Raw genomic sequence first — 26,297 nt, forward strand, 5'->3', positions numbered from 1 at the left:
TATTGGTGGACTTTAGTGAACACGAGACCACTGCGAATACTAGAGCCTACATTAACACTTTGGTTAAGTTATGTCATAGCCTTCATGACAAATGCTACAACATAAACGCTGTTGGTCTTAAACTTCCTTCATAACATTGCTCACCCCCATGTTGCTGTTTCTGTTCGTGAGAAAATTGCCAAATTTAGATGGAGGGTGATCTAGCATCCACTGTGCAATGCAGACATTGCACCATCAGACTTTCATCTACTTGGTTCCATGGAGAAATTTCTGGCCCACAATGCTCTGCGACAGATGCAGAAGTGCAATCAGCGGTCCACAGATGGCTGTACTCCAACCAAATAGACGTCTGAACAGAATGAAATTTTCACTTCGCAGCGGAATGTGCGCTGATATGAAACTTCCTGGCAGATTAAAACTGTGTGCCGGACTGTAACTAGAACTCAGGACCTTTGCCTTTCACAGGTAAGTGCTGCATCGACTGAGTTACCAAAGCATGACTCACGACCCGCCCTCACAGCTTAAATTCTGAAAGTATCTCGTCTCCTACCATCCAAACTTCACAGAAGTTCTCCTATGAATCTTGCAGAACTAGCACTCCTGAAAGAAAGGATATTGAGGAGACATGACTTAAGTCACAGTCTGCGGATGTTTCCAGAATGAAATTTTCACTTTGCAGCGGAGTGTGCACCGATTTGAAACTTCCTGGCAGATTAACCTGCCAGGAAGTTTTATCTATGAACAGGGCATATTGAAACTGGTACCATGGTGGAAGAAATGTGTTGAGAACATTGGCGACTGTGTACAATAATAGGTAAAATATTTAAGTTCATTTGTGCCTTTTTTTTTTGTTTTGTTACCTATTAAAGTTTTTGGTAATAAAATTATTGTGTGTTACTTTCCAATCTTCCCTCATATTTTAGTTTTTGACACGTTATGAAGGCACTATAATAAAAGTTTAAACTGATATTCTGTAATACTTGATCATTACCTTCCAAAGTACCTGGCATTTAGCATTAGTTCCTTTGTTGTATATGGCAATAGCATCATTACTTCAAAGTGTGAAGTATAATAAACTGTCTGAAGACTTTGAACTTTGAAACGTGTCCAAATGGACCAGGAAATGAATGTAAATGCAATATATACCGAGAATCAGAACATCAAATCAATTTTAAAATGTGTGTCACTGAGTTGTTAAAGAAATGTGTGTTCTCACACACACACACACACACACACACACACACACACACACACACACACACACACACTGGAGAGTGAACAATATGACTTGCACCAGAATTCTGGTCACCAGACTCATGAAAACTTTTGTTCAGGATGTTTAAGTTCATGTCCCTTCAAACAGAATCCCTTTAATGTTAATAGCACTACCCACATTATCACAACAGAAGTAACTGTCATAATTATGTTGTTTACAGATATTCCTGGAGGTTTCTTCTTTTAAAAATCGACTGCACTGTGCCATATTTATGCTGAACTAACAACACAACTGACAGAACAAAAAACAAAGATTTTATTAAAAGAGGGTGTAACTTAAAATGGGACAGGGATTATGTTACATTATTTTTGAGACTTCCTTCTCAAAAAGTCAACTGCCCAAATTATAATGTTAGCCAACTCTGGGAGCAAGTTCCACAGATATATTATCCGTGAAATCATTGAAAAGTTTGAATAACTGACTTTCATTTCCATTGGAGGAAGCTGTCAGAGCATGTCATCTCAGATTACTGTATAGAACAAGTTGTTTTGTTTTCCTTATGAAAAACCATCTGGGAACAGTGTCAGGGTTGTAAGAACAATGTGTGTGTGTGTGTGTGTGTGTGTGTGTGTGTGTGTGTGTGTGTGTGGTATAGTTTTTCTCTGAAGCAATTTATCTTTCCAAAAACTGTCCTGTTACTTGCATTAGCCACCAAAAACACTGGAAAAGTAATGAGTGAAATTAACACTTCCTGCCACAAATATGAAGAAATGTCCACATATCTGACTTAATTCTTCACAAGACTGTTTCACTTTTTGCTATGAGCTGGAAACTTTTGTAATGTTACTTTTTTAATGTTACGACACAAACATTTCACTTCTACAATACATTTCACACATTTTGGACAGTTTTTGTATCTCCTGTCAAGTTTTAGATGAGCTACTCGTGTAGTATCGTTTCTTCAATGATGATGTGTAATATACCTTAAGAGCTGAAATGAATAAGTGAGTATGGCACATTTCAGTCACAAATCATCAATGGATAAAAGGTTCTCTGCTGTATCTGCACTGTAATAATTCAATCTTTCTCTTGTTGCAATGGCAAATATATGAAAAGAAAGTACATCACTATATTCCTTACCTTCTCTTGAATCTGTGGTGCTGGTGGCATACAATACAGTTCTTGAAGCTGCTGTTGTAATGCTGCTATTTCCTGCTGATGGCTCACTGGAGACTGGTATATTGCACTTAAATCAGTATGTCCTAAAGACATAAGATGTGATGGAGGTGGTGGCACTTGTGGTGGTTGTGCTGCTGAAGGTGGCATGGGTGGTGCATGTGTCATCAAACTTCCATGCCCCATGCCGGGATCAAACAGACCTGGTGGTTGCCCCATCAACACTCCAGATGTTACAGGATCTGGTATTCCTGCTGATGCTCCTTCAATACCTGAAGTGTAATGAGATGACCCACCAGAGTGAATCATGTCACTCATTGCACTAGTGCCTGCATATTGTATGTTGGGAGCTGCCTGATTAAAATCGAAATTTGGAACAGGTGCCTGCTGTGTTACAGGTTCTTGCTGAGCTTGCGGTGGAGGTGCTAACACTGAACTGGAAGTTGAAGTTAACAGTGAAGGTCCATCTGTTGCATCCTTTACATCTATATTTGGCAAATTCTGCAATTCATTTTCTTGTTGCACAGCCTTAACGGGATCCAGTTCTGAAGACTTGTGACTGACTGTGGCACTGACTGGAACAGATGAGGGAATGTGGGAACTGAGATTTTCTCCTCCATTTTGTGCAGTTTCACCCTCTGGGTACTTTTCACTTAGTATCTGAGATGAAGTAGTGAAGTCAGTATGAGCTACAGATGTCAAATTGCCAGTCTCATTTGCTGGTATAGATCCACTTGAAATACTTGGAACATTAACTTCTGATGTAACACCACTTACAGTCTTTGGAAGCTCCACTGTTCTAGATTCAGCAGTAGTATGTGGAACATACGATGACATGCTCTGATTGGACTGTTGGTCTAGCATTCCAATTCCACTACCAATATTTGTGGACGGTCTTAATGGTTGGTGTGGCCACTGCTGAGGTGAGACAGGCATGCGTGGGCCCACAGCTGGAGACAATGGATTTGCTTGTTGTGTGGTGGGATGCTGTGTAGTTGGGTGGGGTAACCTTGGTTGGTAAGTAGGGTAGTCTGTTGAGCCACCACTAACTGGAGGCATAACCATCTGTTCCAATTGCTGTAACGTACTTTGCTGTGAAAACGAAGGAACATTAATGGGAGCAGGAGAAGAGTTTGATGATTTCGGTGTAAGTGCTGTAGCAGGTCGTGGTGAAAGAGTTGGCTGCTGTTGATGGGGATGAGGAGATAGCGTACTCGTTTTTGCTGGTGACATTACAGGACGAGGTGACATCTGTTGTTGCTGAGAGGGTCTCGGGGACATCTGGGGCCTAGGCGACATTTGTGGAGACAGCTGTGGATATGGCGCCCTGTACTGTGGACTCGCACCACCGAGTTGAGTGTGCTGTTTCTGGTTAGCAACACCATACTGAGATGCTGACGACCCTGAACTGACTTCGATACCAATAGGCCGTGGCATTTGGTGTCCAAGAGGATTTGTTGGCTGTCCATAACCCGGTACACCAGGATGGCCCATCTGTGAGGGACCGCCAGGTAATGCCTGATTATGTGGTTGTAAATGGTTATATGATGAAGCCTGAGAAGCTTGAGAATTATTCAGTTCTAACTGTTGCATCTGTTGCTGATTTGCAGTATACTGTACATGATGTGGCATTCTACTGGACTGTTGGTGTTGTAAGGGATTGTAGTTGCTGTAGGACTGATTTATCGAAGCTGTAGATGACGAACCTGCATAAACAAGATTTTGAGAACCCTGTGAGTAACACTGTTGCTGTTGCCCCATGTTAACACTTGACTGCATTCTCTGTTGAGTCATTGGATAGCCACTAGGTGTCTGAATGTTCTGATGAGGCTGCATCATTGAATTAATCAAATTTTGCTGATTTGAAGAATAAGGCTGTTGAGGTGTGATTTTTTGTTGAGATGCCAGGCTGTCCTGCTGATGTGGGTAGTTCACATGCCGATAACCACCCTGATTAATTTGATTGTAATGCCTCATCCCTGCAGGATAACCACCTGGCACATTGCTCCAACCCTGCATACCACTGTCACTAACAGTCATACCTGGACCACTGATACCAGGCTGCTGTTCTATTCCATACAATGCATCAGATGTACAGTATGGTCCATACTGATTTGCAGTTGGTGGCTGGGGATGAGGAGGCCTCCTAATATCGTGCTGTGGTCCCATGTTTCTTACGTGTCCCTGATACCCGGTAACAGCACCAGGAGGACACATTGGTCTCGCCGTTCCATCATAACCAGTCTGATTCTGGTGGAACAAGTTCTGAGATGATGGATCCAGATGATTTGCGGGTGTAAATTCTCCTCCAAATGAAGCCAGTTTCTGAAGCGGTGTCTCTTGCTGCATACCCGAAATCTGGTGGCCGTAAGGTGGTTGAACATAGCCTTGGCCAGAACCTGGAGCATCGCGTGCTGCATTTGTAACAGATGATGGAGCTGGATCAAAATTATCTGCACCCAGGTCAGCTAATCCATCTAACATTCCGCCGCCGACATCCTCTCCAAACAAATCATATGAATCCATTCTATTACTATAAATCACTTTATGCCTCACTTATCATGATTAACAGAATTGGAATGAGATTCCAATTGACCAACTGATCACTCAGAATGGCTGCCATCTTTTCTTTTCTATTGAGTCCTCTTGAAAAAATAACCTGGAAAAACCAAAGAGAGATCCTTACAACATGAATAAATAAACAATCATGCTATGAGAATTATATACCTGAAAAGAGCATGTTATCCAGCTTTGACAGCAACGATGTATAAAGAACAGAACCCAAGGGGAAAAGCTATACGCTTATGCTTTTCTAAATATCATAATCGCTATAGCTTCACCCGTCAGGTAAAGTCCATCAGCATTCTTTCTGTGGCTCCGGTGTAAAAACAACGCTATTAAGGAATAAGAAGAAAGATTTTACATAGGCAGATTCAACTTTTGTATCAGTATCAATGAGTTCAGCACAAGATATTGAAGACATTGTTGCAACATAGCATTCAAATGGAGAAATTTTAACTACAAAACAGAAAAAAAGTTTAGCACACCATATTGTTTGAAGTTCATAAGCTAAACCATATATTCTATTTATATGTTAGAAATAAAAATTGTACAAAAAGTAAGTTAAACACTAGTTTACATCTTAACATGCCAAGCAGGACACCTCAACATAAATTCAATAAGCAAAAGCTACAATCATGTGTAAGTGACATTAAATCTGCTTAATAATTAGATATCCATATGGAAATCTAGCAATAAAATACAATTTGTGTACAACTGATCCACATACATCTGAGAATTATAACGATCAAATGAGTAGTGTTCACATCTAAAATTAGTTACTGGGAAACGGCTAACAACTTATTTTCCACTAACATAACTAATCTAAATTAGTAAGATGAATGTGCCATGAACAATGCAGTTAGGAAATTATACTAAAGTTCAAAATCCATGCAGACAAAGTAAAAAGTTCTCTCTCCAGAGGTAGTGTTAATATCCATGAAACTAATTATGACTACATAAAATTATGAAGAGGCAGAATTGCTCACCAGTACATACCTTTTGAAGTAAGTACTATCAATGGAAACAAGTAAGGCCTAAAAACAATTCTACACTCTGAAACTGGTAAGTCTTCCTCAGGGAGAAAGAGGGATAGGTGGGAAGTTTAGAGAAGCAGAGCAGGTCACTCAAGACCTCAAGATGAGTGAGAGAGTGGTCTACCTTTGTGAGGACGAAGGGAGACAAAGATGAAGAGGAGGGGATGAAAACAAGTACAAATACATTGGAATGCAAGAGCCAGAGATAATGGTAGGTAAGAATATGAAGTTAAGATTGATAAAGAATAATATTAAATGCACAGTTAAGAACTAAGCACTTCGATAAAAATGGAAAATGAGACAGGAACACACACACACACACACACACAACCAAACTATATGAAGAACACTTGGCTAGACTTTCAGACTAAATCCTTCCTGTCGTCCCAAAACTAAAACCACAAACTGGTTCACGTTCCTTTATGACCACTTCATGATCTGAACTCAGTGCCATGACATCCTATTCTCATTCCTCCACAACCTCAACACATTCTCTCCCATCAGCACCACCTGGTCCTCCTCAACTCAACATGCCAGTTTTCCAAATGTTGACCACACTAATGGCTCTATCCATGCCTCTGAGCCAAGTCCACTAATCACAAACATTACCTGCATTCTGACAGCTGCCACTCCTTTCAAAAAACCCATTCCTATACAGCTTTGGTCACCTATGGATGGTATGTCTGCATGAAGACAACTCCCTTGCCCAGTATAATGATCTGAAAAGCCTCCGATGGACGGTCATGATCATCACCCCTCCCCCAAAACCTTGTCCACAAACAGATTTCCTACAGCACATACTTCCACTTTCCTAACACCCCCCTCTCCCAAGAATAAGCTGTAAAAGGAACCACCTCCCCGCCCCATCATCCACTACTACCACAGACTGGAGCAAATGAACCAATTCCTTCACCAAGGCTATGGGTATCTACTATTATTCCCAGAGTGAGGAGCATCCTACCCATGATCCCTCAAAAGTGCCATTCCATCATCCACCCAACCTATGGTACATCACGGTCCATCCCTGTGCCACTTCCAACCCCATTGCTAAGATGTCATACACTTGTGAAAGACCCACGTGCGAGACCTGCCCAATTTACCCATCCAGTACATACAACTCCAGCCCCATCACTGGTTAACTGTATTCATCACAGGCAGGACCATCACTGAAAGCAGCCTTGTCAACTTCTGCAAAGTATTTTCTGTGAGCATGATCACAAACCAGCAGCCAAGCAGAATGAATGGCTATCATTAAAATGGGACCAAGAACAGAGTTGACCACCAGTGGCACAAAACATTGTTGAGCACAGCACACTGGAGTTCAATGGCTGCTTCACAACCCATGACACCTAGATCTTTCCCTTCAGCAACAGCTTTTCTCAACTACATAGGTAAGAGTTAACCTTGCAACACATCCATCACTCCCATAATCCTCCTGGTCGTAACGCTTACTAACGCACTGTCCTGACTCCCTCTAACCAACAAGTTTCACCTTTCCCTGTCATCCCCTCCCAATCCACATCATCGTATGCCACACAAACTTAGCTGCTCTGGTGCCTACATACTGCATGCACAGCCTATTTATCTCCTGTCCCTCACACCTGCAGTCCCATCCCGCACACCCACTGCCTCCCTCCGAGTGACTAGCTACCCCCTCTGCCAAGCTTAATGCTGCCTCTTACTCCCTTTACACACCACACCTGCTGAATTGTATCCTGGCATTGTCTCCAGCCGACATAATGCAGGTGTATGGGGAGGCGGAGGGGTGCATGCACATATTAACTTTACTTTCCACTGTGTTACACATATACAATTATTACCATTACCATTACCATTACCACCACCACCACCACCACCACCACCACCACCACCACCACCACCACCACCACCACCACCACCACCACCACCACTTCAATTATAAGAAACTACTAGCATTTGATTTTTCCAGCAGTTGAAATGAAGATTAATAATGACTAAATAGGTAAACATCGCCCAATAGAAATGCGACATAGCAAAAAGAGCTGGTTAAGAACTAATTCATCATACTGGAAAAAACTTGTCGATTCAAATAGTACTTGTAATTAGACAGATAGCTCCAATATTTCCTTATAAATAGCCAGCTTACACAAATGTATGCTTTTAAGATTTTAAAGATATTAAAATAAAAATACCCTTTGATTTTAATATCTGAACACCCAGCAGAGCTCCAGAGATGCGTCATACTGCCTAAAATGAACAGAAGTTGTCTTAGTTAATATATCACAGCTTTATTTACAGCCTAGTGAACACTGAAAGTTTCACTACACTCAGCCTATAATAAAGGGATTGGTTATATGACAAGTACTAAACATCAGTGTCTAACAACAATACCAACAGTATGGCACCACAACGAAGAACAGCACACTCATTCTACAATGAGTGAGGGACCAGAGATCTAAAACGGAAACACTACAATTGACAATCCATATATTTAAATACTGTCCAATACACTGACAGGATCACTCTGAAGTAACTCACTTAAAAGATCTTAGAAGAAATTTTTGTATCTTCATGAAGATGTGCCTGAACTTAATTTCAACACATACCAAGCATATGAAAACATGGCTTGAAATAATGCAGCAGAGAACTGATTATGGGCAATGGTATGGATTGTCAATGCTGGTACAGATTGTTATTGCATCAGCTCAATTGTGCAGTTTCTTTTTTGTTTAAAGGAGTAAACTGATTTTTCAATTTTGCAATGAAGTTATTCATGCAGTATCAAGCCAAAGTGCAGGAATACACTGTGTACACAATAATAGAAAACAATAGCCTATGCATTAGATTACTCCATCAAGTTGCAAGATACCAATCAGTAGTGCTAAATGCTGCATCATCACTTTTTACATATCTATACGACAAACTTGTATTACCATTATTTTTTTCCCCCCAAACACTACGACCGAGTGACCTAAAGCTGTTATTTTTCAGCAAACCCCAATCAGCATGTAAAAGTGTATTAAAATTTGTTGATCATTGTGTGTAGTCTCCCCTTGTAAGATAAAATGCACTCACAATCCTTGGTGGTACATCACGATAACTGCATGCAGTTAACATTTGTGAAAATGCAAATGTCAAACGCATCTGTGAATCTTGCCCAACCTATGTCCTCCTGTTACTACATACACCTGTAGAAATGTCTAATGTCCCACATAAAAGATCTGTGCACTCCCATAGGAACAAGCTACCAAATAAACAAATGCTTTTTAAACACAATATTCGTAAAAGCATAATGGCAACAACAGTAAACACCACCTGATTATCTCATGTCATGCGTCAAACGGTATCATTTCATTCACAGTGCTGAGTCTACAGGACATTAGTGATTTGAACCGAGGTCTGCTCATAGGGCAATACCACATCCTCAAATTTTTATAGCTGTATTCATTTATCTTCAATGTATCCACTACATCTCCTTTCTATTCTAATGTATACAGAAAAAAATATTTTATTTATTTCAAGCTGCAGAAAGCACTTTTAATACCCATACCCTATATACAACTTATCCACATTACTACTGCAGTCACTGTTAGCTCTCTATACTACTGGGAAGTTTACTATACAAGGAAAACTAATCTGTTTTCTTCTACCATTACTATAAACTACAAGCAGTCATCGAAAATTACTGCCATTCACTTATTGGAAAAAAAGACGGTAGACATTAACAGAACAAAATGAAAATCCAGTTAGGTCAAATAACTATACTGTGACTACATGCTTTGCTCAGGCCTCCACTTCCAACTTTTCTAAAATCTTTATTTCAATACCACGATTATGACAGTTATGACAAAAGCTTTTCAATCTGTGTTATAACTGTTTCTTCCGTAAACACAGAAGAGGAAAACCTAATCACAATTCCAGAGAATCTTAAGTAGACATGCACCATAAAACAGGTCAGATCTTTCTTATTACATACATTTGAAGTTAATGAAGAAAATGTGGCAGAGAATGCCTGTGGTGAGAAAGGGGGTGGGGGGAGGACACTTCCTGATTGTAGGATTAAATGAAATTTCATAAATTCCTCCTGTCTACATTGCATTCTTCCCGTTTCATTTTTAATTGACCTTTCAGAGTACTTTACACCAAAACATCATATTTGGCAGCAGCAGGACATCACTTTTACATTCTCATCTCTTCTTTGACGAGTGTTTTCAAATTCCTTCTACTACATTCTTCAAGGATAGCATTAAAAAGTTAGAATGTCTATAAATCAGGTCAAAATAAATTACAAATGTGGCATCTCTATACTGAAGTAATTTTTTATAGAACTACTTCCTGCTGCACAAAATACAAACTTAGTGTACCCGCATCCCTGCAGCAAAGCACACACTACTTCATGAACAAGGACTGCCAACTGCACATTATTTTTGAAAAGGATTGTACCCCTTTCAAAATCTCATTTACTAAGTTAGCTGATTTTATCACAAATGACAATGAAGGGCATAAGAGTAAGAGCTTCCACAGCTAATGACAATTTTAATTTAGTCACTCTGAAGAGGACAGCTGAAAAGACAATTTAAATGTTAGTTTCAGTTTCAAAATCGCATTGCTTAATGGCCAATACAAATTTTAACCACATCAACAGATTTCATAACAAAAAGATGGCTAATTTTCTAAATCTAAAATTGGTCCTGTATTTCAATGGTTTAATAAAAATAATTCTCAAGTTTTTCCTTACAAAGCAATAATAGCTCGACAAACTTGGTGTAAATCAATACGCAAATTAAGTATTTGCATACTTAGGAGCATTGCAATTTTTGCCACTATATCATATTCAGCAGGTGAACATCTGTAACTTACAAATGTGTAAGATCTCTAACAAAATAACACAATCTTGGAAAACAAAAAACATCCACATAAATTGAAAACTGGAATAATAAGTACAGTTTACGAGACAGGAAGGAAACCAGAGGCAAGACATTACTGTATACTACAAGTTCTCCCTCATCCCCAATGAATGCTCCCTAAAAGATTTGTTAATAGCCTTAATACCAATGCAGTTTTAAATATACAAAGGTACCTTTATGAATCGTTTCCTATCCAGAAAAGTGTTGAAGAAAAAGAATATTATATTAATCTGAATTTCTTATTAATCTAACATGTTGCTACACCAAAAAGAGACATAAGTACAAAAAATGACAATATAAATGAAAATTGTACTGTAAATGTAATAAGTGATGTATGCACACACAAAACAGTACAGTATATGAAAAATTGGGAGCATGAGGTCATATTATGAATGACTACAGGTACATCAATGCTCACATCACATCAAAGACCTGAACATGTAATGCTCCAATATCATTTATAAATTTTTGAAGAGCTTGAGCCTACTACTTAAAATTCATTTGTAAACAGAGATGATAAATCATAAAATGTGGAGCTGCTGTACATATAATTCAGAGAGGAAAAGACAGCCCACGACGGAGGTATAGCTCTGTAAGATATGTTGGTAAATAATAGACATGTACAAAAATGACAAGATAAATTTATTGTATCGTCTGTGGAGATGATTATGAAGAAGTATTCCCAAGACAATATGTAATTTTTTTTAAAAAAAATCTTTATCCAAAACAAAAATATGAAGATGTACAGTAACAAGATGAAAATTCTACAACGTAAGGAGGCTAAAGCCAAACAAATGCACAGAAAGTTGTTAATAGCTCTCCAATAATGCATACTACAAAAAGTCTTCACCCATTTAAATAGTGACTAATTAAACCAAACACCACATTCTTTTGTTGTTCTAGGTTGCTAATATTTTAAATCTGTTTATTATTCAGTTATTTGCTGACTGAATAAGCAGTTTTTTTCTAGGGATAAAGACCAAATCTAACTCCAAATACACTGCAGGAGGCACATTTCGACATTTCTTTATTAAATTTGTCATATTATATTAATGATATTTGTGTGTGTGTGTGTGTGTGTGTGTGTGTGTGTGTGTGTGTGTGTCCTCCCTCCCCCTCTCTGCTTTATAGCTACTTGAGATGGCCCCCATGAAAACAAGCAATTGTAGGACAATGAAATGTTCTGGTAATAATTTTAAGGATACACAGAAGGGAAGTAACCAATAAACCATTGGAAGAAACACATTTTCATTTCCACATAGAAGGGTAATATTTGATCACAGCACACCATGTGTAGGTTACAGGTTGCAAATGTTGCTAAATGTCATGACCATATGCATCCACAATAATCTGGAATCACACTACACAAACTATTTTACAACTGTTCACAGCACTTTTCGAACACGGAAATATGGAATGTTCAGCTTGTCCAATGCTTGAAGATCACACATTGCTCAGACATGACACAAGGAACTTCAACAATTCGCAGTACAATTGGTTATCAGCCTCTCCCAGGAACAATTTTCGAAACGACAATTAATTTGAACTTCCTAATTATATTTTTCAACCCCGGTGTGTCAATAGTCACAAAGAGCACCCACACTACCACTGCTGTTTTGAGCAAACAGCTTCAACCTAAAGGCAAATCACATCACTAACACATTACTGACAACAGAAATCTTGCAGCAAGCAGTCTGAATATCATTCCTATAAAGACTGGTATCCATAAAGTAAATAGTTTTCCATTTACACTGGCTTAAGTAGCGAAAGTTTGATTATAACCACCCTATCTTTATACTGGCAGGAGCTACAGACTGTTTCATAATAGCAAACAGAAGGAAAGGACAACTTTCCAAACTCAGAAAAGAATCTGCCTGAAAGCTAGTGAAGTTTTCAGATTTGTTTATGTGCCTATTGATGACTTAAAGACTCCACTGTTCAGTGAATGTTAAGTTTATACCCAAATTATTTACATCCTCCCACAAATATCCGTATCATATTCATAACCATAATAATAATAATAATAATAATTTCAATGTGGGTTATGGGCTTCCATGTGCAAGACAAATATTTATTTCTAAAGGAATTTTTTACTTAGGGTATTATTTACATTTATTTTTAATTAGAAATGCAGCGGACAGGCACCTCAATAAGTCCTTTTGCCTTGTGGCACTAAATCATATCTGATTTAATACATCCATTAATTACACAAACCTAAATGTTAGACACCTAAGTGCCTTTGTTATTTAATATTTTGTCTTACTAATGCTGCCTATAGCAAAAGGGTTATTGTGGGAAGGGGAAATCTAGGAGTTCTGGAGTGGGTTTTGGGTGGTCAAGTTTTATTTAAATGCTACACTGCCACTTTTTACAAGGACATGCTGAAAATTAAGGCCTCCAATTTTTTTACGTGGAGACACTTAAAGCTTTTTAAATAAAACAATCACTGTTAACATTCTACATCTTTATTCTTCATGTCTACATATCTGCAGCCCCCCTGACACTTAAGGACTGCAGACTGTAGCATGTAACCTGGCAATGTGTAAAATAACTGTCAGTGCATGAGAAACAGTGTGCCATTATCAAGTTTCAAATTCAAATAGTTCATCCACACTTGAGGAATGCTCTCCTTCAGTGCGATAATGCCAGACCACACGTGAGTACTAGGAAATCTGCAACAAACCAACATCGTGGGTTCAATGTTATCAATCATCCTCCATACAGTCCCGACTTTAGCCTATCGGATTTTCGTGTTTTCAAAACTTAACCCTTTAGTGACCAGTGGGAACAATAGTTCCCACTTATTTGTTTTCGCTGTAAGTTCAGTGGTAATCCGTGTTCCCACTTCTAACTTGTGCTACCATCTCTGTTAGGGTGTGCTAACTACGTGTAGATTGTCAACGGTTAGGCAAAAGCTGTTCTATTTCTAGCTTGTTAGTCAATCAATGCAGAAGCGCGGTTCCCGCATGAAAACAAGTCGCTGTTTCGACCGCTACAGCATTTTTTGGATAGTGTGCTTTCCTTTTGCGTGTGAAGTGACTTGTGTTGTATTTATCTACTTTTATATTTATGAGGGCGATAGTGTTCATGTATATTTGCTGGATTTGACTGAAAATTACATAAATATTACAAGGTAAGTTAGTGGGAACTATTTTTCCCACTGAACTTGTGTGAAGTGCAATGCATATGGCTGCGCAATCGGCATCATAGTTATTGTTTGTTACTTATTGTTTAGAATGCCTGGACTGACACCAGAAGAGGTTTTCAGAATCTTGTATGCTTTACCAGAAGATGTAGAAGATTCAGATATCGATGCTGACTCTGATGATGATTCTGAATCACCAAATACTTCTCGGATTTTGAACGAAAATAGTGATAACGTTATTGTTTCAAATGAAGACAACTGTTTCAATCTGACAATAGACACTAGTGAAATTGGAAACATGTCTCCTTGTCAAGCAAGTGTATCCGATTCAACCCCAGAAACAGCTGCTGCAACATTTTCTTCTAGTGAAAAAATGTGGAATGAGAATATTTCATATTTTGAAAATCGCCCACTGAAATTAGAACAAAGCACAGAAAATATTGCAAATTTCTCCAAGTCTGATAAAGAAATAAAATATTTCGAGTCTATATTTACAGAGGAGCTGTTGCTTCATATTTGCAATCAGACAAACTTATATGCAAGGCAGGAAAGGTGTGTTGTGAGGTCAGGGAAGAAAACAACCAAAGTATCTTCCAACTGGCAGGACAATACTGTTCCTGAGCTAAAAGCTTTTTTGGGAATGCTTATTTTGATGGGTGTTCATCAGCTTCCACAACTCGGAAATTGTTGGAGCAGTGACCCTATTCTTGGAGTAACTGCTATCTCATCGGTCATAACAAAGCTTCGATACAAAAAAAATTGTTGAGAACCTGCATTGCAATGACAACAGCACGTGTGTCAAAAAAGGGAAGCCAAGTTATGACAAGTTACACAAAATTCGACCTGTCATCAGAGCAATATCAAATAAGCTTTGTAAAGTCTAGAAACCATCTTCTGTTTTAGCAGTTGACGAATGTATGGTGGCCTTCAAAGGACGGTCAACGCTCAAACAATATATGCCAATGAAACCAGTGAAGCGTGGATATAAAGTGTGGTGCTTAGCTGATGCTAGTACTGGGTTCATCATAAATTTCGACATCTACACTGGAAAAAGAGATACAAATGATACATCTGAATTTACTTTGGGTGAAGAAGTTGTGCTTACTCTAACAAAGGCAATGGATGGCAGCAAGAGGCTGGTAGCTTTTGACAATTATTTTACAACAGTACGAATAATGGAAGAGTTACAGTCTCATGGACTTTATGGCATCGGAACTGTTCGTCCAAACAGGAAGAATTTGCCTGATATGCTGAAAAAAAATTCCAAGCTTAGCAGGGGAGAATTCGAATTTGCTGCCAGGTCATGTGTTGCAGCAGTGAAGTGGCAGGATAGTAAACCTGTTTGTATATTATCAAATTACCACAATCACAAACACATTACAACTGTTTTGAGAAGAAACAAAGATGGAAGCAGAAGTGAAGTATTCTGCCCATTGGCTGTGGCAGAGTATAATAAAATAATGGGAGGAGTGGATAGATTTGATCAGCTGCGTAAATGGTATGCTGTAGGCCGTCGTTCATGGAAGTGGTGGAACAGACTTTTTTTCTTTCTTGTAGATTTGGCAGTTGTCAATTCCTACGTTATGTGGAAGCTACAGAAGACAGAAGCAGACCAGCTAACATTTAGATTGCACTTGGCAAGGCAGCTTATCTCTGGCTTCTCAAGTCTTAAGAGAAGAGGAAGGCCCGTTCATTTTCAAACACCAAAAAGAGGTGTGTCTGGAGTACCAGATGAAGTTCGTCTGGAGAAAGTTGGAACTCACTTCCCTACAAAAGGTACAACAAACAGAAGATGCCGCCAATGTAGCACCAAGAACAAAGAAAAGAGAACGAAGATAATGTGTAGCAACTGTCGTGTACCTTTGTGTGTAGCACCATGCTTCTCTAAGTTCCATAGTACATCACCTTAGTGAACTCAAAGGACAATATGAACTAATACAAATATAAATGTAATGTTTAACATGTTTTTGCACTAAAAAATAAATGAAATACATTTTTTTAAATTAGCAAGTGAAGTTACTCCAGAGTTCGGTGGGAACAATAGTTCCCACTAATTTTTTTTATACTCATAGGCTAAACTCTCACTTTAAAGATTTAAACTATGATTTTATGAACGGTTTCTTAGCCCAATAAAGTGTTCATAAAAAGTTTACAACTTCCGGAAATAATTTGGTCACTAAAGGGTTAAAGGACACCTTCGAGGACTTCACTTTATCACTAACAAAGTGGTGAAAACCAAGATGAGGTTATGCTTTCATCAACAAAGTCAAACATTCTACAGTGATGGTATCAACAAACTGATCTCTTGTTGGGAGAAAGGTGTTCATCACCAGGGTGATATGAAGAATACAGATGTAGAATATTAATCAAGTTTGTTTTATTTAAAAAGCGTTAAGAGTTTTCACATAAATTCTGAGACATTACTTTTCAGCATACCCTCATACACTGCTAAATGAAACACACATGAATAAGGGCTTTTCTGTAAACCTATTTTCCAAATAAAAACCACTATGTGAAATACATTAAAATGACCTGAAAACACTTTGTGTAAACATATAAAAAATTAATATATGGTTTATCAAAGAGCACAGTTGCACCATGGCTATGCTTAAACGATTGCAATTTAAATGTGGCATTTACATTTGTCTCTCTTGCTCACACCATTTCACAAGCTCACTATTCCATCTATGCTGCACACTTCAGAAGTGGGAAAATTTAGAACTTTATGGAAACTGAAGCATGTACCTACATTGCACCACTACACTATGATGACCAAGGTAAACTTATTAAGGATGGTTTAAGTAATTGAATGGCTCTCTACATTTATATCGGTACCTTACCAAAATAAATGTCTCACCATATTCCATAACACAGAACTAATCTAGTGGAATACATGTCCATTAACACTTGCATTAAGGTAATATTTATTCAAAATTATGGATTATTGGATTTTCTTTATTAGATTATCCTGTGCACTCAAAGCGAAGGAAGTGTGAAGAACATTATCAATCAAGAACAGAGCTAAAGCTGAACATCAACTAGTCAAAAGTGCCACATTATTTGGCAAAATGTATTAACAACATTATTCAATTCTGTGTTTACGAGTTTGGTTCACTTTTACTACAGACTTGTGAAACTGCATTGATGAAAACAGTACACGAAAGAACAAAATGATGCTAACAAAATGACACTGACGTAATGTTGAAGGAAAAGAGAGTTGAACATCTTATTGGCATCTACAAAAACACTCTGCAAGCCACTGGACCATGATCAGTGGATGGAGGAGCAGCATCAGCTGAGAGGACAGGAGCAAGCATCAGTTGTGCATTTTGAGTGAAATACCCCTGTATTTATCCAGAGTTATTTATGGAACTCATGGAATCCCTTATTCACTATATTTGGATGAATACTGGAACCCTGCTACTGTGCAATACAATTTATGTCAATCCATTAACACTCTCAATCGGTAGGACATCATAGTTCGAACAGTTGACAAGGTTATAGGCAAACTAAAAAGGTTTTAGAAGAAACAATTTTTGAAATAAATAACAGTGTTTGGTATTACAATAAAACCTGTAAAGTTAGACAACCATCCCTACTTGCAATTTGAAACAAGCACATATAATCAAAAGCACAACTAAGATGCAAATTACCTTACAATGTATATGGGCACACTTAGCTCAGAAAAGTGAGATACCTCACAAAGATCTGATGCACTCAGGAGCCATGACAGTCAAATAGCAGAAAGATATTTATCCAAATCATACAAAGAAAATGAATAAAGCAAACATCCCTGAAAGTAATTATGAAAATGAGAATAAAGAAGCTGTCACAGCTAATTTATGTTTACCATTAAGTGCAGGAGAAAATAACAAATTACGCCACACTAATACTATTACACATTTCGCAAGGGCGAGTTGCAGCAGCTAAACCATGAGACGATACATTTACATGACTACTCTGCAATTCACACTGCAGTGCCTGGAAGAGGGTTCATGAACCCAGCTTGATACCACTCTTCCAACAAATACTTAAGTAATTCTGTGCCAGCTCCAATTTCTCTTATTTTATGACAAAGATCATTTCTCCCTATGTAGATGAATAACAGCAAAATATTTCCACATTCGGAGGAGTAAGTTGGCAACTTGCTGAAAAACGAAATCTTTGTTATGTTATGGTTTTTATCTGTGCAGTACTGTTCATAAGAATAAGGTAATGAAATACACACACACACACACACACACACACACACACACACACACACACACACACACACACACAGTTTGGAAGGCTGTGAATAGGCAAAGAAAAGAAGACGAAGTATGAATACTGAGAATAATGCTAAGGAGAATAGGGGTAGTGAGAATAGTAACAAAGCAAAACATATAGGGTTGTGGGATGGAAGAAAGGCTGTCAGGCAAAAATAAACAACTGCAGCAAAGTGGGCGTGAGGTCTGCTTGCTTGGGTGAGTGACTGAAAGGAGAGTGCATGCGTGCCTGCAACTCAACACGTTACCTTTACAGTTAGTAGCAATCTATCTTTTCCTTGGCTGTTGATATTCCAATCTAGAATTTCCATTGTTTGACATTGTTTTAATAATTGCCACCCAACTTACATATCAGATCCAAGACCATCTCTCCCCTATTTCACAATAACACAAAATCAGCCACTTTTCTTTGGACTTTGATGTCCTCTGTCAATCCTATCTGGTAAGTACTCCACAATGCACAACAATACTGTAGAAGAGGACGAACAAATATTAGTGGAGCCCGCCTATTTAGTAAATATGCTGCGTCTTCTATGCATTCTGTCAATACAGCACAGCCTCGCATTTGCCTTACCCACAACATTCTCTATGTGACTGTTCCAACTGAAGTTGTTCATCACTGTAATCCCTACGAATTTAGTTGAATTTACAGCCTTAAGGTTTGTGTGATTTATCATGTAACTAAAATTTAGCAGATTCCATATTCATACTTTTCATTATTTATAGTTAATTGCCACTTTTTGCACCATACAGATGCCTTATCTAAATTAATTTGCAATTAGATTTGATATTCTAATGATTTACTACACAGTAATAGACAGCGTCATCTGTAAACACTAAGAGGGCTGTTCAGGTTGAACCTTAAATCATTGGGAACAGCAGACATCCTATACCAGTTCTTTAGGGAATGTCAGATATCACTACTCTATTTTGCGTTGATTACTACGCAGTGATCTTTCTGATAGGAAATCATGAGTCCAGTCGCACAACTGAGATGATGATCCAAAGGTCCTTGGTTTAATTACAAGATGCTTGTGATGAATGACGTCAAAAGCCTTCTGTAAATCTAGATATATGGAATTGATTTACAATCCCCTTCCATAGTATTCATCACCTTGTGAGAATAAAGAGGTAATTGTTTCAGAAGAATGAGATTTTCTGGACCCAAGCCGACTGTGTCAATAGATAGTTTTCTTTAAGGTAATTCATAATGTTAGAGCACTGTATACATTCCAAAATCCTACTGCAAACTGATGGAATAGACTATTCCTATTTCCTCTCTTGGGCACTGGAGTGACCTGTGCAACTTTTCCATCTGTAAATATATATGCTTGTCGAGTGAGCAGTTGCGAACAACTGCTAAGTATAAGGCATACTCTAAAAGAAACCTGATTGGTATACAACATGGATTGGAAGACTTGCCTTTATTATGTGGTTTAAATTGCTTAGCTAAATAAGGATATTGACTTCTAAGTTTCTTATGTTTGCAGCTGCCCCTTTATTCAATTTCTAGAATATCTACTTTATCAGCTTTGGAAAACAAATTTAAGAAAACCACATTCAGCAACTCCACTTTGGTGATATTACGAACATTGTATGATAGAACTTCCAAAAACAAGGTAGACCTAGATGTAGAGGAAGTTTAATAAAAGAGTAGTAACAACAAGCCAAGAGTAACTCTGGAGTATACTAACAAAATACCTAAATAAATGGTCTGAACATATAACCAAAGTGCTAATGTATGTGAATTGGAGAGAAAAAGAAGCAAATAAAAAAAATTACAATCACTGCTACAGTCAGTAGTAACGGTAGAAATAGTACTCTTCATATGAGAACTATTACCATAAAAAACCTACGTAATGATTTCATATATTCACCACAGGGAATGAAATAGGTGCTGCAATAAAATTCATACTAAACATCAAAAAAGGCGGATTAGATGCTTTCATCTGCTATTTAATAGTGACAAATATTATGGACGTAGTACCAAACTGATGCACTCGTTTGCATGATCCCGACCCTTAAAAAATTTGACAAGATAACGTAACATGACAGATCATATGGCATATAAGAAAGGATTGAAAAATTGTCAAGTAGATCTAGTACACCCAACAATGGCAAACATAAAATGCATGTTCAGGTACTGATTGATCAAGTAAAGATAGCTACAGATACTGAATCTAAGAATGCACTTTATGTCAGTAACTTACAGGCTAAAGAACCAACCAAAAGAAGTGGTACAATCAAAAAGGTGAAAATAATTTTAGATTCATGGAAAAAAAATCTATATCTCTGCTAGGCAGCACAGAATCTGTGAAACCTAGAAACCAGTGCAACATGCAAAACAGAGAGGGTGGGTTCCAATGACATCCTGAGAACTTAACGGCACAAATCTTTAGTGAGCTCAGATATTCAGATACTTACGGAATCTCCTGTAAACAGAAAGAGAAAGAAAGGGAGAGAATTGATGGAACCATTGAACTGTTGCGCTTGTAACTGAAAAATGTCATTCCAGTTCTGAATTCCCAGATTTCCTAAAACCAGCAGGTACACTATCATTTCACAATAGAGGAGACGTAAGTGAAGTCTAAAGGTACAGGTGTACCTGCATAAACCCAGTGCTGGCTGAAGCGATGGAAGCTACAATGAAAAACAAATGTAACCTAGTATGAGGACAATTAACTTCTTTCAAAAGATCAATCAAGTTTTTGAAGAAAGAGTCTACACAGTAGGTGTTAGTTAAAGTTTTGCATAATTAGGAGAGTTGCTCTGCAACTGTCTAATATTATCTAATCAAGTGATGCAAAGTCATACCAGTCTTAGGCAACGAAGTTGCAACACAACGAACCATACAGCAGCTCTAGTTTCTGATATCTGTTGATGATCAAAGTTTAAATGGATACATTTTATGTACATGCAGATGACAACATTGTTCACTAGTAGAAAGAGTGAGACACAAGCTGTACAACAGGCAGATGCTCTGTTCACTGAGGTGCAGCAGAGGTTTAATGAAAATAATTTCAAAATAACTGAGAAACAAAACAATGGATGACACATCCCTCAATGATACTGGATAATGATGAAGCTGGTTAAACTTCGGGTTTCTTCGGCAATATTAAATTAAATTGGAAAGAATGTGAGAGTACAGAATATATGCATGGTTCAATTTGGGGTATTTCACTCCTAAGTCCATGATGCAAAGTCTCCCGTACCTTCACTGTACATAAATGAGTAATTGGGTGTGTCATTTATTATTGTTATACTCAAGTGTATATTCCAAATAGTGCACAGGTTTGCATTCTTTGTGTAGGATATCATATGTTAGTGCAGATATCTGTGTTTTATTGTTATTGGTCGCTTGCAGCAGTTGGGAGTTCACCAGAAACTGATGTTACATCACAGCAAGTACATCACTGAGTTTCCAACACCACATGACACCGAAGAAACACCTCAACGAAAATACGATCAACAATCACGGACAGGTATATATACTCAAAAAAAGAATGTACCAATATAAATGAGAAGCAATTGATTTTGTCTGATTTGTACTCATTATCCAAGCTGCAAATATGTTTGCAAATGCTCATGCAACAAATTCAAACAAAGCATTCAGAGGAAATGCTTTGGAAGTAGTTAGAAGAAAATGACTAATAGTTTACTGCAATGGAATACATTTCAAGAATAACTTTTTCACAATTTTGCCAGCCAGAACCCTCTCTATAGCACATTGTACATATGTGCATAAACCTTCACGAGTCATTTAATTAGTGAAGAAATTAAAAAACATTATAACAGAACAGTAGGCCTACCTGCTAACAGTTTACTACACATTATTCCACAACCACATTACATCAGCTATGAAGACTCTGCAAGATGCAGAAATGATTCTGCTACTACAGAAGACGTAAGGAAGGATCATTACTTCCAGTGAACATGGATCCTTATAAACCTATCCTGTTGGACTAGCATTTATAATAGTTTACGGCCAACATCTGTTCCATTGTTTCATTCATGTAAATCTAAACCATGATAAACATGCAAGACACATCAAATTCACCATTAAAACATCTGCAATCAAGACAGTCTAAGACACACACAAGATAGTTTTCCAACCACGGCCATGACAAAGTTCAGTGCACTACCAAACAGAATTTAATCACTAATAGAAGTACTTATAAAGCACAATTGCTGAGTAGCCTAATCTGAAAGAATATTCATTAAATTCTGTGGATTAATTTCAGAAATGGGGAGAGTTACGGCAAAGTTGTCCAAACCCGTGGTTCTGGGTGACTTTTCCATAATTCTTCCCATTTCCTAAAAGTTGCCAGTCCTCTTCCTTCATACCCTATTCTTCCCCTTCAACCCTTCTGGCAGGTAGAGGAGTCACTAGAACTGAAATCTTCCATGTCTCCTTAACCTTTGTGTGGGTTTTCTCCAGCCTCTGTTCACCGAGTAGATTTTATTTATCCATCCAATTATACCACATTTTCAAAAACTGATCATTTTTGTTGCTAACTTGCAACTAAGTGCTACGAGCAGGAACATTCCCATAGTACTCAATGTTAGTATAATGTCCATTTCACTGCTGTTGTATTATTGTAGATTAACTAAAAGCAGCCAATCCAATCTGAACTGGTTACCACATAAAGTTAGTAAGTCTGATTTATAATACAGGCAATAAAGGTGACCAATTTTTAAAAGAATCAGAATCACTGTAGTTTACTGGGCATGGAATACAATTTCAATAGCAGTTTGTACCTCTCTTCCATTACATTATTCCAAAACTACAAATACCAATCATTTAATGAAAGGATTTCAATAGCAGGAGATGTGATGGTCATTTGATTGTTTTACAGACTGATTCAAAGAACTTTTCCTCCATTTATTTACTACAAAGACCCTACTCTAAATAAGCTACAAAGATGATACTCTACTGGTGCCATTCTGAACTTAACGGCAGAAACATTTAATATCAATGAATATGGTCACAAAACCACCTATAAAATTAATAAATCTTATATTTAGGGCATTTGAAATCACCACTTTATTGACAATCCAGAAAGTAACCAGAAGAGTAAAAATGAACTAGAATACTTTTGGTCAAGCAGGCCATATGTAAAAAAGGGAAATTGATAACCAGTGTCTTTTATCAGTTTTGAGTTACGGCACTCAGCATGGACTTCTACTGCAGAAACAACGATGGACCAATGAACACAAGTGATAATCCTATTGATAATTAGTAAGAGACAGGAAGACAAATGGAGCCAAGCCAGAAATAGATAGGATTATAATGCATTATCTACATGACTGAAATTGGAATGGAAGTGTGCATGTCCTGCAGCCAAGTAAATGACTATTAGATGGACTAAGAAATTACATGACTGGATTCCAAGACAAGAAAGAATGACCTAACAGAAGTTGGGTAAAAGATATTAGAAAACAATGAAAAGTAACATTGGGGGAAAAAAAAAACACCAAACACTTTGTCTGTAAAATCCTACCCACCACAAGAATTAGTATCTCTTGCTTCCACAGACTTAACATAATTTCAATTTTTATAATGCCAAAAGCCTAAACCAAAGACATAGATGTCAAGATGATTCCTAGTAACAAAGCTCTTTATTAGAAGCATTGGATGATAAACAGAAAACGGAAATGCACATGCAGAGGCACACATACAGAACATATCAAAACAACAGGCCAAAATCACAGAACAACTGTGCAATTCCATCATCTAACAGAAAAATATGAAAGCTTATGATTAAAGAACTAATTAGTAAATATAATAAATTTACACAAACTAAAAATGCCTTTAAACTCGATTAAAAATGGCGAGAACGTCCTAAATGGAGTTCCAAAGACAACGTTCTGAGAACAAATCTTAGAAGTATTATTGAGGTAAACTAATAAAAAATAAAATTTTCGTGCAGTTTCACAAAACATGACCAGCATGCGACTACTACACAAGAGAGCACTTTCACCGAAACCTAGATGTATTTCCACACATACAGGTACCACAGAATATTCTTAATACAAAGTACTCCCCCAACCCCACATATAATAATGAGGCCTACAACTGATTTCTCATCTAACTATAGATATTACTCACAACAGCAACTTTAAATGCAATATGATACTACCCACTTAAAAAAAACCTACCTCTGGAAGCCAGATTTAAAATAATTTCTACTCTCCAAGTTGCATGTTTCACTGGCACTAGCGAAATAACAGTACACCTGTTTAAGGTAAAATCATCCTTCCAAGAATGTACCAACTATATTGAATGAAAGTCTTTAAAATATGTAAAAACTATTCGCTAATTTTCCAGGTAAACGAGAAAATGTGTAATATGAGCTCCTGGGTGCTTACAATGGACAGATCGAATTGCAAATTTGTGTAACCTGATGCTTATATTACTGTCTCACCCCATCAATCCAGTACGGCGTTAAGCCACAAGATGCAATACTGTACAATTTTAACAGCTTCTCAAACTGAAGGAGCCTGCTGAAGGAAGTGCTAACCCAAAACAGCATATTTTGAATTACTGAAGATTGTTTTGTTTATATGAATACAAAAACATATCAACAACGCGTCTTCACAGCCGAAAAAAAAATTATAGCAGTATATAAGGAACTAGTTGGCCCTACTTGTTAACAGCGTTTGGCGCTTTGGAAACATGATTATGCTATCAGGCTAATTCTTACTAACCAAAGGGTTAGCGCTTTCTGTGGCTGACACCTTCAGCTGATTCTACACAAAAGTAATAAATTATCACCAACACTTACAAAAAATAGACAAATAGAAATTTACTACTATATAACAAACTATTTAATAACAGAACTGTTAAGGTACGTTTAACACATTTGACTTGTAAACATCACTTACATTTTTGCAATGTTCGTTACAGAAAGTGACTCCGAACTCTCAAACGTCCTTTTCTCAAAAAAACTCATTTTGTTCAATATTTCGTAACGTAGCTCAAGAGAGACGCACCAACACTAACGCTATACCACCCGGGATGTGGCTGTAACAAACACACAACGGAAGCTTTACTCAAAACAAGTACTTCATAAACAAAAACTCGCTGGTATGAGCGAAAAGCTTGACAACTTACTAGCTTAAAACATTTATAACTGAGATGCGAATCAAAAGATGGAGTCAGGTTAGCGTCCGTCCACGGCCTGACGGTAACTATCATAATTCTTGACAAGAGACGAGACAAAAAATGTTCCGACCAACGCCAACATGACAGCCGGGCACTCACAAACACTTTACGTTCACTACCTGCATCTCGAACACGCACTACGCACTTGATGGGGTGAGTAACTTCTCACCTAACGGAGCACATCGATTTCGCTTAAAATTTTCACTTGCAACACAAGCACTCCAGATTAGGGAACAATGAACTTTGTGAACGCCATTCGAAGTGTCCTCTTTCGGCTTGGGTGCCTTGATACGCTCAATACTTCCTGTGTCACAAACTCGGTCGGAATCAGAACAGAACAATTCCTCCGCCATGGATAACTACAGGCCCTTCCGGTAAAGGAACAAATGACAGCTTACCACAATATAATGCATTTTACACTGGTGCCCAATCCCAAACATCCTCAAATTCCTCTTCCATTCCACATATCAGTCGCTATCGCGTAAAATAACGAGAATAGCTTATAAGACCAGTGATCTAATTGGTTAGAATAATACCCACCGTCCTTACTCGTCGTGAAAATACAACCAATCAGGTGGTATCTTATATGGCGTCATTAGAAATGTGGATTCTCGACCAGCCAATGGGAAAACAGCACCGAGTTGAGAGCCCGTATAACATTTCTTTCAACACAATGTCAAAATACATACACATTCCTGCGCTGTATGCATCTGAAGACTTCTTACACATTCGAATCAACGGTAAGCAGTGATATCGAAAGAGGTAAACCGCTGAGCCGTAAAGGGGCGTACTTACGCGTTATGTGGACGATAGAAACGACATATTTTCCTCTGCAAACCTCGTAT

The 26,297-nt window shown here is 37.8% G+C and overlaps 2 protein-coding genes across 2 annotated transcripts in view; one reads left to right on the forward strand and one right to left on the reverse strand.

Annotated features, from left to right (window-relative positions):
- LOC126161789 (chromodomain-helicase-DNA-binding protein 7) overlaps positions 1 to 25,877 on the reverse strand; it is a 315,231-nt gene extending 289,354 nt beyond the window's left edge. Inside the window, exons 1-3 of the mRNA XM_049917862.1 lie at positions 25,402 to 25,877; positions 25,173 to 25,311; positions 2,357 to 5,051 (exon numbers count right to left, since the gene is read on the reverse strand). Of these exons, the coding sequence (XP_049773819.1) occupies positions 2,357 to 4,918 (2,562 nt within the window). The 5' untranslated portion in view covers positions 4,919 to 5,051; positions 25,173 to 25,311; positions 25,402 to 25,877. The remainder of the gene's footprint in view (positions 1 to 2,356; positions 5,052 to 25,172; positions 25,312 to 25,401) is intronic.
- On the forward strand, positions 14,976 to 17,061 carry LOC126154258 (piggyBac transposable element-derived protein 4-like). Its single transcript, XM_049916125.1, has 2 exons — positions 14,976 to 15,795; positions 16,982 to 17,061. The coding sequence occupies exons 1-2, from the start codon at positions 14,976 to 14,978 to the stop codon at positions 17,059 to 17,061; spliced, it is 900 nt and encodes a 299-aa protein (XP_049772082.1).
- Positions 25,878 to 26,297: the final 420 nt, after the last annotated feature.

This window comes from Schistocerca cancellata, chromosome 2 (assembly GCF_023864275.1).
Source record: "Schistocerca cancellata isolate TAMUIC-IGC-003103 chromosome 2, iqSchCanc2.1, whole genome shotgun sequence".
In the NCBI taxonomy this organism is placed as follows: Eukaryota; Metazoa; Arthropoda; class Insecta; order Orthoptera; family Acrididae; genus Schistocerca; species Schistocerca cancellata.

What these genes read in the sequence shown, in the direction of transcription:
- LOC126154258 (XM_049916125.1), top strand. Translation starts at nt 14,976, where the DNA reads ATGCCAATGAAACCAGTGAAGCGTGGATATAAAGTGTGGTGCTTAGCT. An exon ending in AACTCACTTCCCTACAAAAG is followed by an intron (nt 15,796 to 16,981) that starts GTACAACAAACA and finishes TTTCTTTATTAG; the next exon opens with ATTATCCTGTGCACTCAAAG.